This window comes from Mycteria americana, chromosome 17 (assembly GCF_035582795.1).
Source record: "Mycteria americana isolate JAX WOST 10 ecotype Jacksonville Zoo and Gardens chromosome 17, USCA_MyAme_1.0, whole genome shotgun sequence".
NCBI lineage: Eukaryota > Metazoa > Chordata > Aves > Ciconiiformes > Ciconiidae > Mycteria > Mycteria americana.
The window spans coordinates 10,959,920-10,973,582 of NC_134381.1; the positions used below are offsets into that span (position 1 = coordinate 10,959,920).

Here is a 13,663-nt window from a genome sequence, read left to right on the forward strand (position 1 = left end):
CCAGGGCTCTGCTCATGGAGCTTCCCAGCATCTCTTTACCTTGTTTTTCCCCCCCCTTTACACATATAGCACACATAGGGAAGCGTAGAGCTCTCAGCTGGCACAAATTTACCCACTGGCTATGCTACATGCACCATTCTTGGGAAGAAGGATGGTGAGCTATATATAGGCACTATCACATCCTCAGATGCGAGAAGACAGATATAAGATCTTGTCACTCTCTTAATTTAAGAAGGCTACTTAAAAAAACCTGCATTACTGAAGCAAAACTCTGAAGTACAAGGAGAAAAACATTAGCCCAGAAGTCTGGTGACAACCTTCCTTGTGGGACAGAGTGATCTCTGAAACTATTTAGGAAAGGGAAGGATGTTACAAGCAAGATAAACTACAGCGCCATGAGAAGGACAACCAGGACTTCAAGTGAAAGCCTCCTCCCTTGGGTGAAGGAGAGTCTCTGTTCGTGGCCCCAGCAATGGAGACACACAGGGATCCATTCTCATCAAGGCCAGCAGAGAGCAGCAGGGGCTACAGGAGCTAATGGTTTGGCTTCCAAATACAGCTCTGACAAGGAGCAGAATGTTGAACTTAATTGCATGATCATACTTCAGACTACCCTGAGTTTTACCAAGGCAATGCCAGGATGAATTTTAGCTCTACTTTTATAAAAGCTTGCAGTCCCTCTCTCACCTTCCTTGAGATTAATTTGCCGTCATAACTTGGTATCTCAGGAAAATATTCCTAATTCATTACAACATGCAAAATCTCATTCAGTGGCCTGATTTTCAACAACACTGAGCCCACAGTCTCATTCTTTGCAACAAACATCTTCCAGAGCTCCCACATCCTCAGCGGCCCAGGAAACAAATCCCCGCTATGAGAAATGGTTCCAATAGGACTCAGTAAAAATTGTCGTCTTGCACCCCATACAGCTATCATACAGTTATCGAAGCTCAGCTAACCTGCAGACCCTGCAAGCTGTCAGCAGAACAGGAACACCACAAATACAGATTATGAACTGAGCAGGATGAGCTCAGCAAAGGTGTACCTGTGTGTGTTTTAGCAATCACTGATGCCTGACCAGCCCTGTTCCCTGCAGGAGGAAGGTTTGGCCAAGCTTGCATACTTACTCATAATATTCTGAAGCTTTCTGTAGCGTCTCCTTGACTTCTTGAGGCAGGTAGCCTGGGTCTTGGGCCATGTTCCAAGATAAGTGCTTTCCCTTTGCATGGTAAACATTTCCTATATTATAGAGTGCTCTGGCTTCACCTACCTAAAGGGAGGAAGAACAGGGAACAGCAAAATATTACACTTCACATCCCAATATGGACCTTTCCGTTGCTGGGCAGAGATGGTCAAAGCCAGGAGGCCCACATTTTCCTTTCCCATCTTCACTGTCATGGCAGTTGTTACTGTCAGCAGCATGAGACCTGCGATGCAGCCAGAAGGGAGAGCTTTACACTCCACCTCCTTCCAAAGCCCACCTTCACCATATCACATTTACTGACTTGCAGACAGATTATTTTTAAAGCTAGGAGATATTTCCTGTTGGATGCCACGAATCAATTACCTTGTCTCCCTGCTCCTGAGAAATGTCCAAGTGTCTCTGGCAACAAACGACAGCTTCATCAAACTGCCCAAGTATTTTCAATGTATTCCCAAGGTTACCACTTGCCTTGGCTTCTCCAATGCGGTCCCCGATGGTTCTACAAAATGACCAGAGGAAAGAAGAGGTGTTAAAGAGCTCACAGACTTTTATTCACTAACGGTTGGAGGCAGAATTCAAGCTGCAGTGAGCCAAGCTGCAGCAAGCACTGCATGGTACGTACACCACATCCAGCAGTTCCCAGCACACATGCCTGACTGCAGTGCTTCATACAAGCTCTCTCAATTTTGAAGACAGATTCTTGGTTTTTACTGTCTCGGGTAAACTGCGCTAATGACTTCAGGTGTACTTACAATGAGTACACCTGGGGACAGAACGGGACACTGTCCTGCTCTTGCTCCAAGCACCATCCTCACATCCATATCCCTTTCTCTACCTCCCTGCTCTGAAGGTACCTGGCCCATTCTTGTTGCCTCCTGAGTTCTCCATGGGACAGTCACCCCATGCCTCAGGGCTAGTTTTGGATGCTTATTTCTGGGGCAGATTCTCTCAGGCTGCTGGGTTCAGACCCCACAGAACTTGCCTTCGCTCAAGCCCTGACAAGTTGTGTCCAATTAGGACGAAGCACTGCTGACGTCCTTACCTGGCCAGGGTCAGGTCATGTTTATGGTACTCCAGGGCCTTGGAGTACTCCTTTAGGTAGAAATAGGCATTGCCCAGCTGACTGTAGATGGCACTGAGAGTCTTCAGGTCCTCTGTCCCCACCTGCACCGCTGCTTCGAAGAAGGCTGCCCCAGCTTTGAAGTCCCCAGCCTTGCACAAGCGCTCTCCTTCCAGGGCCAGTTCCAGGCAGGATGCCTCCATTCTGCCAAAAGCAAGACCGTTATTTCTAGAGGGGTTAAGACTGCAGTGCACCCATGCTGCTATGCAATGGTTAAAAAGTTTACTTCATTGTACACCTTTAATTACTTACTGCACCAAAAAAAACCCTACAAAACAAAATCTGGAGGGAGCCACCCTCCAGACAGCAGCTGCCTCTCTGCATTCAGCCCCAAGCACCAAGGCCCCAGCCCCAGGTCAAACACTGTTTGGGCGATGGTAACTCGGGGACAGGCAGCTGGCAGACCTCAGCGGTGCGGACACCAGCTTTCAGTGGACGTGGTGGGCACTCAGCCCCTCTGAGAAACCAACCTCCTAGACATGAGACACAGGAGCATCCAGATTTACAGACCGCATGGGCAAGTGGCCAAAGGCAGCCCCTTCCCCAGTAGGGATCCCGGACAAGAAACTCAGGGCTCCTGGCTCTCAAGACACACATTCACATCACAAGAGTAACATGGCATCTGTTTTTCTTCCAGGTGGTGCACAATGCAGAAGCCATGTACCCAGGCTATTCACTCCTGCACCACTTTCCCCAGGATAACAGAGAGGGTAGCCAAATTGTAACACATTTTTATTGGATACCAGAGAAAACCCTGGACTGTGCAGAATTTCTTGGCTGAGCAGCTTCCAGTGCTCGGTGTCTGCTTTTCATTAACTCCCCTGCTGTCACTTTTTCCACAGGCACTCTGCACATTGGCCTCCAGGCTAGCTTTCCTCCCTTGCATTTCTCGACCACCTTTGGCAACGGTGCACACAGTGCTGTCAGCGAGTGCTCTGCAAGCCAGCGGAGAGGAGCGAGACCAGTGATACTGCTTCAAGAGAAAGAAAACGTGCTCCTTTGAGTGCTCCACCAAGTCCTAAGTTACAGCTATCCTCATTAGGCCACGTGTATCCTCCAGGTCTCAGAAGGGACAGAGCGTGTGTTTGAAAGCTTACATTTGTAAGTGTCTTGCCTGCTGCAAAGCCAGCCCCTTCATGAGGCAGATGGACACAGCATGTTCCTGCTCTTCTATTCAGACGCTTCTCTCTGCTCTTTTTGGCTTTTTCATTTCTGCTCAATGTATTTTTAAAAGTCAAAACTATCTAGGTCAAAGGTGGACATCTGCTCAGAAAAAACACAGCCCATTTGTCTAGAGTCAGAAAAGCAAGGGTCAGACAAAAGATAATAAATGTCCAAGGGCGGTTTCTATTCTGTTCTCAAAGAGCACTTGCAGGAAGCTTGACTGTGGTACCTAGACTAAGAGAGCAACTCGCTCATCATCACTGCAATAGCAGCAGCCCAGCTGGCGTCTCCTGCAGCAGTTTCCTGCTGAGCCCTAGAAGATGCTTCCCCCAAAAGCCACCCTTGGGATGCGCCAAGGCCCAGCCCCTGCAACCGGGTCTCTGCAGACGGAGGCCGAGGTGGGCTGGCCAAGCCGGGGCACTCTGCGCTGCTCGGGCGTCTCTCCCTAAGGACAGCACCTGCCACCGTGCACCCGCGCCCCCATGCACACTGACCGCAGGGCAGAGCTCCTCCTGCTCCAGGTCCGCGCTCCAGTATCTTCTGCCCAAGTCTGCACCCAGCACTTGCCTCCCCCTGCCGCGAAGGGGCATGGGGAGATGCACGTACAAAATACCAATCCCGACACATTTTTCCTATAAACAGGCAGAATGGTGTTTTCTCAGCTGCCAGGAAACAAAGCCAGTTCCTCTATGAGCAGTGCACAAACTGTCTAAAATCCAATCCTATTTGCCTGGCAATCTCCCTGCTGAGTCGGCTCCGTATAGCTCCAGACACCCAACGCTTGGCAGCCCAACAGCATCCTCCAAAGCAGGACAACCCACAAGGACTGTCCAAACAAACAAAAAAAAAGGCAAAAGAGCTGGTTTCAGACTCTCCCTCCAACACACTTGTGACCCCTCCTGTCTCACTGTTCATTTGTCCCCAAAACCACCGAGTTACAAGAGGGAGAGCAGGATTGTGCAGTAGCTCATTTCAGCTCCCACCTCAAACTCCCACACAAATATTTGATTTCAAGCTCACTGCAAAGCCCGCATTTGAGCGGCTATTTCACTTGCGCAAGAAGGCTGCTTGTGGTGCCAGTGCAGCATCAGTCCCTGCCTCAACTTCTGTTTGATAGGGGAAATTAAAACATTAAGACTGTTAATACTAAAAACGTTTAACTTCTCTCTACTGATCCTCTTGCTAGACCACATGAAAATTAGTAAGAATGAGCTTCTGCTACAGCGTGTTGAATTAGAGGGACCCATTTGGGGATCATACCAAACTTCCATGAGTCCCAAGGCACATTCATGGTTTGTAGATCGCTAGAGTGGTTATCTAGTGTCATCATCAGGTATTGACAAGTCTCTGCCAATACATCCCAAACAGCTGAAAGAAGGCTTGGGACTGAAGACAGACAAGGAACACCTTATACTCAAATCAGCAAGATTAAATTCAGGCAGCTTAGCAGAAATGAACCTTGAGAGGACTTGAAATGCAGGAATGAGCCACTATCGCAGGAACTAAAGTTGGATTCCAGTGAGAAGATGGCAGAGACAGAAGCAAATTTCAAAACAATTTCAGTTCAAGTTTCAACACAAACAAAGCTCTTCCCAATATCCAGGTTCTCTTTAAGAAGCCGAGATCACCAACTGTAAACAGTCTAAAAACCAAGCTGGAGACCAATTTCCGTAATTCACGGTATTGCAGTCTAGCTCAGATCAACCTTGTTGTGTGATTTGAACAACTTGAAGTAAGAGTTCCCATCCCCGCAACACAGAAAACCCTACAGCGACAAAACCCAGCTACACACTCCATAGGGGGCATCTTGCTCAGGCCATATTTGCTGGTGGAAACAGAACCAGAAGTGAAATTTGTGCCTCGGGACCTGCATTCTGATACACTCGCACACATGCTTGCACACACTCGCAGCTCTGGGGGCTTTCCTGGTGTTCCCATAGTAACTATTCAGGCACAAGGCAGTGACATTGACCTTCCAGTGCACACAGCCTGTAATTAAAATCTGTTTGTCCTTGAACAGGCTGCTTTGCAGCGTATCTGACTGATCTAATTAACATCACTGCTCAGTTTGGGACCTAAGCAAACAAGGGGAAAGGGAGAGGAGGCTTTTTCTCTGCATCACATTCTGCCAAGCCTTTGCTGCCTTGGAAAGGGACAGGAGTCAAGGATACCAATTATTAATAGAAACACAACCCACCTCTAAAACCCACCTTCCCTTCCCACATCCTCAGGGCCCCACAGCCAGAGCTAGTTCTGGGAAGCAACTTTACATGCAGTTCAGTCACCGCAGGCTTCAAAGCACTCAGAAACACAGTGCCAAGGGCAGAGGAACCAACCAAAAGTCAATGAATAAACTCAAGCACACTAAAACACTACCAGTACAACAGCTTCCAAAGGCCATAGCTCAACTCTCCAGAAGAAAAGACCAGAAGGGTGATTTAGGCAGAAGGTAGAAACCTGCTGTTCCAGTGACCAACCTGAACCACCTTGACAGATTGGCAAAGGGAAGGGAAAACTGTGAATAAAGACAAAGTTACAGCCCCAGTTCCTCCCTCAGCACGTGCCTGAGCCCTCCCCTACCTCTTCTTCTGCGGGTTACGCATTTTCTGAACATAAACCCAGAGCTCCAAGCCCACTGGCAGAAGGAAGCAGCGAGGCTGAGGTCTGCTTGGAACAATTTTGCAGACAGGTCTCTCTGTTAAGTTCACAGGTAGGATCCGGGGTTTTGAAGATGCTGATGACATCTTCATGTCCGTACAACATGCACTGCTCTCCAGTTTTCAACTGCTCTCCAGTTGTCACTCCATCTGCTTGGGCAACATTACCAGTAAGTTGCTGGAATCTTGAATTTTGTTTATCTGGGACACTTCTTTTTACCTCCGTATGCTGCCCTTGAAAGGGCAGGGGAAAGGAGCATTGCTTTTGTTTCCGGAGAACTAGAGAAAGTAATGTCCTCTTTCCTCTAAGAAATAGAATATCCTTTGTCCACTGTTGGTTTCAGGTACCAGATAGGTGAGTTCACAGCTGAAATCCAGAAACAAGAGAGCGTCTTGGTTCATTCACATATTTTCAGCACTGCCCAAGGAAGAAGAAGGACCCTAGAAGACTTCATGAGATGGCCAGAGTCGAAGGCAAGCAGCTCCCTCCTTTCTGAATTGGTCTCTTCCCAAAGCACTTTGCCTCTGTGGTCACATCAGCTATTCCTGTTGGTGCCTCTTTGCTCCAAGAGCAGAAGGACTTCTGCAGCTATGAACCTCTCCTTGTCAGGTGAGGACCTCAGGGTTTCTCCAAAAGAGGGTCATCTTTGGGCAGAAGCACACATTAGCTTGACAGGCTCCAAAGAGGCCTCATCCATCTGCCACCCAGGAAGCTTTGCAACTTCCAGAAATTATCTGAGCAGTTCTCCGACTGGGGAAAAGCAGGAGAAGGCAGATCCCACAGAGCACACCCCTGCCCATTTAAATGGGCTCCAAAACATCGCCATCTGAGAAGACAGAGCCCTCTACCCCCCCACCCCCCAGGTATTAAGTTTCTCTGCTGACACACAGGCAACACGCCTGGGCCTGTACCACCTCAGCAAGCACCTACTATTCACGTCTTAATACCAGAAAAGAAGATTCAGTCCCTCCCGAGCCAGCAAATTACTGCTGACAAGCTGAAGGTGCTGGGCTTGGCCATATGGTGTGGTTCAGAAGAGGAACACTGCAGAACACGAGCTGCTTTTCTTACTTCCACAGCTAAGATGCTAGAGCTTGTTAATGCAATTCCCCCACCACTCAACCTTTTCGCTAACAGCATGGTATGTCCCTGCCTGTGGGTTTGAACAAAGACACAGGGAGGGGAGACGCTCACTTGGAGCGGCCCCTGTTCATAAGCCTTGCCCTAGATCAGTGCAAACCACTCATACAGATCTGCGTGTTCCTCCAGATAGGCAGGATTTCCAAGTATTGGTAGAAGTCACATCCCAGACTCCAGGCCCACCACAAGCAGCCAGGAAGGTCTGACAAGCTTCCCACATGATCAAGTCCCAGACCAAACCAAGACTATACCACATATAGCAAAGTGTTTTCTTCTGAATGCGTGGAGAAGACAGACCATGTCAAGTCTGGCCAGGTTTTGGCCAAGAATAAAGTTTTGAAGACACCAGTTGTGATCTAGAAATCGGAACAGGGCTGGTGTGTACAGCAAAGAGTCCCACCGTCAGTTCCCAACTGGAGCTCTGAGCAAGTCCCACAGCTCCTCCGCACCTTGGGTTATGTACACGTCTGTAAAAGAGCAATAAAGGTGGCTCCCACAGCACTTTGAGATCCTTTTGCAAAAGGTACTTCAAAAAAGGGCAATATATGTGTTTAAGAAACAACAACAAAGAGAACACATTTTTTTAAAAGCAGTAAGAGGCCAAATATAAACCCAATGTTTGGCCACAAATGAGTTAGACAATCTGCACAGCATTCTGCCAGAGGAATGAGTGAGTGGCATAATGCTGGCAGATCACTCGGCCCCCATCAATGCGACAGCTGCGAATTTCAAACCCGGGAATGGATGTTGCTTCTGACACTCATATGAGGCAGAAAAGGGTGACCTTCCACCACAGGGATGAGGAAATCTCTTCCCAACCCAACACAGGGCAGGCCACCCTACCTCCTCCTCAACTTCTTCTTTAAAGGATAACTGATCTGAAGGCAGAAAGAGCCGAGAAGAACAGGAAGAGCAGACATTGCCTTTAACACCAAGATTTCCCAGGATCATCCATCACTGTCAGATAGCAGCTAATGATCTGTTATCACAGATTGCCTTTTGGCTGCCTTGCCTTAAGAGCAAAAATGCGTCTTTACAAAAGGTGCACAGGCAAAACGCAAGGACTCTCATGCATCAAATGTTTTCAAGTAACACAGCAATATGGAGAAGGCAGCGAGGGTCCCAGGAGCACTGGAGATTCCGAGAAGACTGCCAAGTAAGAAACAAAGCAAAGAGCACAAGGTGTTATCAGTGCCATTAACAATGATCACTATGACTGCTGTCAAATCAGCACTATAATTAGGACTTGGGTGATGACACAGGTCCCCAGAGGGGGAACGCTACTCATAGCGTGTGTTCAGAAGCTTGGAGCTACCTACAATCAGACCCTCCAACACCCTGCTCTCCCCCAAATCTTTGCGCCTCCCTTGCCAAATATTCCAAGAAAATAACACTGCATAGACAACATCACACTCGTCCTCCCCCTGCTAGGCTGGAAAACAACAGCGCAGACTGCCTTTAGCCAAGAGCTATTCTGCAGGATCATGGGCTATGCACTGACCCGAAGCTCCAGGCTGCTGCAGCTCCTGCAGCCCAGGAGATACGGCCACAGAAGCCAGAGCAGGCCACAGCGATATCCCACCTCTCAGGTCTGCACCTCAGCCCCGCGTCCGCTCCAGGCAGGCAGAAAAAGAGGAGACCATACAGCGTCCAGCAATTAAACTTGTACTTACTCCAACCCTCCCCTTCACATATTCAGGGCTGCCTTGTTTGGACTGTCGTGCTCACGGCACTTACCCTGCTGACAACAAATCCATCAAGCTACACAGAAAATAATCATGTCACAAGACAGAGCTCGGAGACAGTTGTCTGCTGCCTTAAATATTGTAAATCCCACAGGGCAAGAGAGCCTCTTCCTGCCTGCAAGGTGAAACCGCCTTAAAAAAAAAAAAAAAAGATATTTAGAGGTATTTGATACATATTAGCAGGGGCAACTGCAAAACTCATTCCCAATCAGAGCTGTTGCAGTTCTAAAGTCAGGAATAAAACCCAAGCTTTTAGACAGGAGGTAAGGCAGAAAAAACCCCACCAAAAACACCAACAGTAGTAAAAACTCCCCTTAGTATAGCTATCGATATGAATTAATGAAGCAACAGATTTTAGCATCTTACTTGCAATCTGATTGACTTTTATACAAAAATAAATGTAATTTCAGAGCGCTGATGATAGGGACAATTAAACATTTTTTCCCAATCAAAAAGGGATCAAGTTTATCAGGTGCTCAGTGTAAATGTATATTCACTGGCTTAACTAACTAAATATGCATTTAAATAATTAACTGGCAGCACATCCTTAAAGAAAGTAATCAAGCTGGGAATTATTCCCCTTCAGCACTTTCCTTTCCTGGCCTTTGCACAGCTCCTGTACACGCCAAGCAGCCGATGACTCTGAACCACCACGTAACACAGCCAGGGAGGAGCTGCTCGAACTCCCCGGGGACAGTTCCCCTTCACCACGCAGGGACACAAGGGAGGGAGCTCACATCCCACACGAGCCAGCTCACGCTTCTCCTGTGCAAAGCCCATGCTGCGCTTGATGAAGGGTCTGGCTATTTTCATGGGCTTCCCTACATGAGGAAAGCTATCCCAGATCCTCCTGATGCACAGCCCGAATTTATTCATGGTGAATTTATACCTGTTTAGCCTTGGGCCAGCACTGCAAGCCGGACTAGACTGCTCTTCTCTGCCTGGGGCACTCTCACAACGTGTTTCGGGCAGTTTCTCTCTGGCTACTCTGCCCCAGGCAGGGTCCTCGCTCCTCATCAAGCGAGGCTTTCCTGGCAACAGGCTGGGGGCTCACGTCATCGTACCACCAGTACATACGCAGCCGCCTCTCTCTCTCACTTGCTCCCAAATGATGAGCTCCCATCTCTGGGAAGAAAATCTTATTACTAGCTCCTAAGTACACGTGCTTGCAACTTCATACCATTAAATATCATCACATTGCCATGACACCAGACCTATCAATCATCCAGTTCCTCCTATTCAATACTCATCCTCCCCCGCACTGCTCGTACCTCGGATCATCAACACACCCATTAGCAACCTGCTCTGTTTTGCAGGGAGGGCACTAATGAAAATACTCAATTAGCTCACTCCCAAGACCAGCTCTTGTGCAACGCAGCCGGCAATGCCTCTCCACCCTGCTGACAGCTCTCCTTGCAGCACGGCCCCTCGCTTCCCACCCACGTCACAACCCAAGCACTAATCCCCTCCTGACAAGCAGTTTCTCCACAGAGGCACCGTATCAAGCACAGGCTGGTAGGGAAGGGTGACAAACAAATCAAGATACACGTGAAATTAGCCTGACTCAAACTAGTTTTGGTAGTTTGAAGTCAGCACACGGAAGCTGGTTTCCCTCCAGTCAATGGAGGGCAGAACCTCTGCGGCACTTTGACCTACATGTCACCTTATTAGTGACAGGAAGAAAACAAAACCTCTTGTTTTGTTCGGAGAGGAAAGGCCAAAGAAGAAACAATGAATGCTGCACCCAGTCCTTCCCAGCTTCTGAATTAGTTCCAAGCATCCGGGCCAGTTTCTTTCACATCTCCTGAAGCACGTGAGGTGCTGCAGGGGCAGCTCTGTGCCACCAGCACATCTGGAGGGGAGGACATTTCCACTCCACACACTTTCACTGGTAGCGGTATTGCAGTGAGTCCTTTCAGTGACCCCCGAACTGAAAATGATAAAATAATATATATCCACACACACACACTTAGTGCTGCTTGAGAAGTGTTTGCTCAAGCTGGAGCTCCGGGGAGTACCAAGATGAAGCGGTTTTCACCGCAGTCTTTTGATAAGGGCATGAAACAGAGAATCCGGAGGGGAAAACTACAGGGAGTTCTGGAAGCCACTGGGTCTCTGCGCCGGCTCCAGATTTCCTCTTCCACTCACTGATGGTAGCATCAGTGCTCAACAGTAGTCATTTCAGTTAATTGCTATCTACCATTAGCTGCAGAGTACTTACAGGGGATTCAATTCCACTGCATATTTGCTAATAAATACCAAATGACAGCGAGGAAGACAGCTGTATTTAGTTGCATTTACCCTCTTATTAGCAAAGCTGAATAAGACCCCATTTCAATTCATAATGGCTCCAACAAGCTGCATCATTGTCAGAAATTCAAATTCAAACTCCCCATTGCCTGCTTGAAAGCAAAAGTCACCCAGCACTCTCCTGCTCGCACAACTCCCCTGTGGCTGCACACAACTCTCCTTTTGACCAAGCGCCACGCAGAACGACTACCTCTGTGGCTTTGATCCACGGGGATGGTGAGAACTGAGGGCAGATAGGAGTTACGTGCTGTTTTAGTAGCATTTTGTGAAGCAACTTATGATGCCAAGAGACTGATACGCGTAGAGACTTTTCAACCTAAGGACCGCAAAATATTTTGCAAAGGTGCGAGGGTAGCTATTACCCCATTTTGCAAGAAGGAAGCTAAGGTGCAGCAAGACATAACTTGCCCACAGTGAGTCAGCTGTAGAGAATGGAAGGGAACCCAGGAGCCTTGGCTCCCAGCACCTCTGCCAGGTCCTCCCTTGCAAGCACCAAGTGAACGACTCAAACCGGAGCCTCTGCTGAGGATGTGGCACAGCTTCTTCCACCCAGGCAAGGATGCTCTCACAGCTCGTGCCACCGGGTTAACATGATGCCAAATGATCACCGAAGATCTAACCCTGCCCAAAGAGACGCTCTCAACTCCAGGAGCTTAAGATACTCATGACCTCTAGAAACCTGCTCTACACCTGGAAGGATCGGGCTCTCAATAAATTATACACCGGTAACAATTATCTTGAATCCACATACCAAATCCTTCCCACAAATACAGCTTAATCCATAGCAAGAACAGAGAACACAATGAAATTTTTCTGTGTCATCTGAGGAGTGAAACCTCTAACAGGCAATGAACACAAATTTAAGCCTTTGTGCTCCAAAATTACTCAAATATCAAAGGATCATGATGGGATGTAATTAACTGGCAGCATTTGAGATAGCTCAGATGGGATCAAGGTGCAAATGTGAATTTCATCTCGTCCTGGTTAACAGTTTCACTTGATGCCCAGTTTCAAAGCACTTAACTTATAAGATGCAAATACCTTCCAGGGTCTAAGGAAATTATGATTAAGGAGATACCAATTTGAAAATTAATTCATTAAAACATCTTCCGACTCCCAAGTAAAAAAAAAAATAAAATCCACCAAACACATGAACTGATCAAGATGCCTCGGAAGAGGGACTGTGCAGGAGAACTTGCTTTCAAGAAGAGTGAGAGTGAAACCTGAAGAGCCTGGATCATAATCTCTTTGCATGGCTCATCAGCAGGGTATGAGCCCAACCACCACCACCAGCTGCCATTTGAGCTAAAGGAAAATAAGCGTAGAGGCCAGCAGCACTAGCTTGCCAAATGCTAGTGGACTATGATGCTCTCTCCTTCCCAGGAGGCACAAAGGTGGACGCTCAATCTGTGCTGTCAGGAGTTTCTCTCACCCCCGTACTGCAGACCACAGTCAAAGGTAACAGCTCCAACATCTGAAATCTGCCATGCAGAGTAGCAAGCAAAACAGCCCCTGCATCAGGATGAAGTTTTAGGCATTCAGATTTTGTCACCGAGGATACACGAAATGAACTCGGTGATTTCAGCACAGCAAGGGAAACTTCCTGAGTTTTCCAAGAGCATTTTGCTTTCTTGTATAATGCTAGCGCCTTCAGTGAAATTAATCCATCACGGTGCAATGAAACAACACTCTTGGGACGATTTCACCAGAAGAGAAGTGCTATTTCCTTCAGTCACTTCCAGAAACCAGAGGGCAAGAGAGGACATGCAGTCTGAATGGCTTTTCATTATAACACTACTTTGGCAATTAGGTCAACACATCCTTTCACTAAAATATATGCTGCGATTTAAATCAGCATACTGCTCCTGCTACAAGATACACTCGGTTAAATTTATGATATACATTCAAAAAACAAATAGCTCATCAACAGCTATACAATGAAAATGGCTGATTTATTTATTTATTACCCATTTTATTTATGTGATTCAACTTCTTTTACCCACCAATATACAGGGGTTTGTTCATGCCAAATTTGTAACTGAAAATGGCTGGATTCTGCTTTGGGGGATTATCTTTCCAAATTTACAAGCACTGTAAATGAGACGAGAGATGTCCAGGCTCAGACACGTCTTTTCCACAACTGACTTCTGCATGCCTGCCTCCCACAGACACACAACAGGGGCTCAGCGGCCAGCTCCCATGGGCCCAGCCAGCACCCCAGCCCAGCTGCTCTGCCGGGATTGAGAGGGGACTGCCTGGCCCCTCCTGTCCTCTTCATCAGAGCCAGGGATGAGTCCTCAGGGACCATAGCGAAGCTACGAC

The 13,663-nt window shown here is 47.8% G+C and overlaps 1 protein-coding gene across 1 annotated transcript in view; it reads right to left on the reverse strand.

The window, feature by feature from the left end:
• The window catches only part of GPSM1 (G protein signaling modulator 1), an 83,500-nt gene that overhangs the window by 51,942 nt on the left and 17,895 nt on the right, over window positions 1-13,663 (reverse strand). The window contains exons 2-4 of the mRNA XM_075519282.1: window positions 2,247-2,468; window positions 1,568-1,703; window positions 1,128-1,270 (exon numbers count right to left, since the gene is read on the reverse strand). Of these exons, the coding sequence (XP_075375397.1) occupies window positions 1,128-1,270; window positions 1,568-1,703; window positions 2,247-2,468 (501 nt within the window). The remainder of the gene's footprint in view (window positions 1-1,127; window positions 1,271-1,567; window positions 1,704-2,246; window positions 2,469-13,663) is intronic.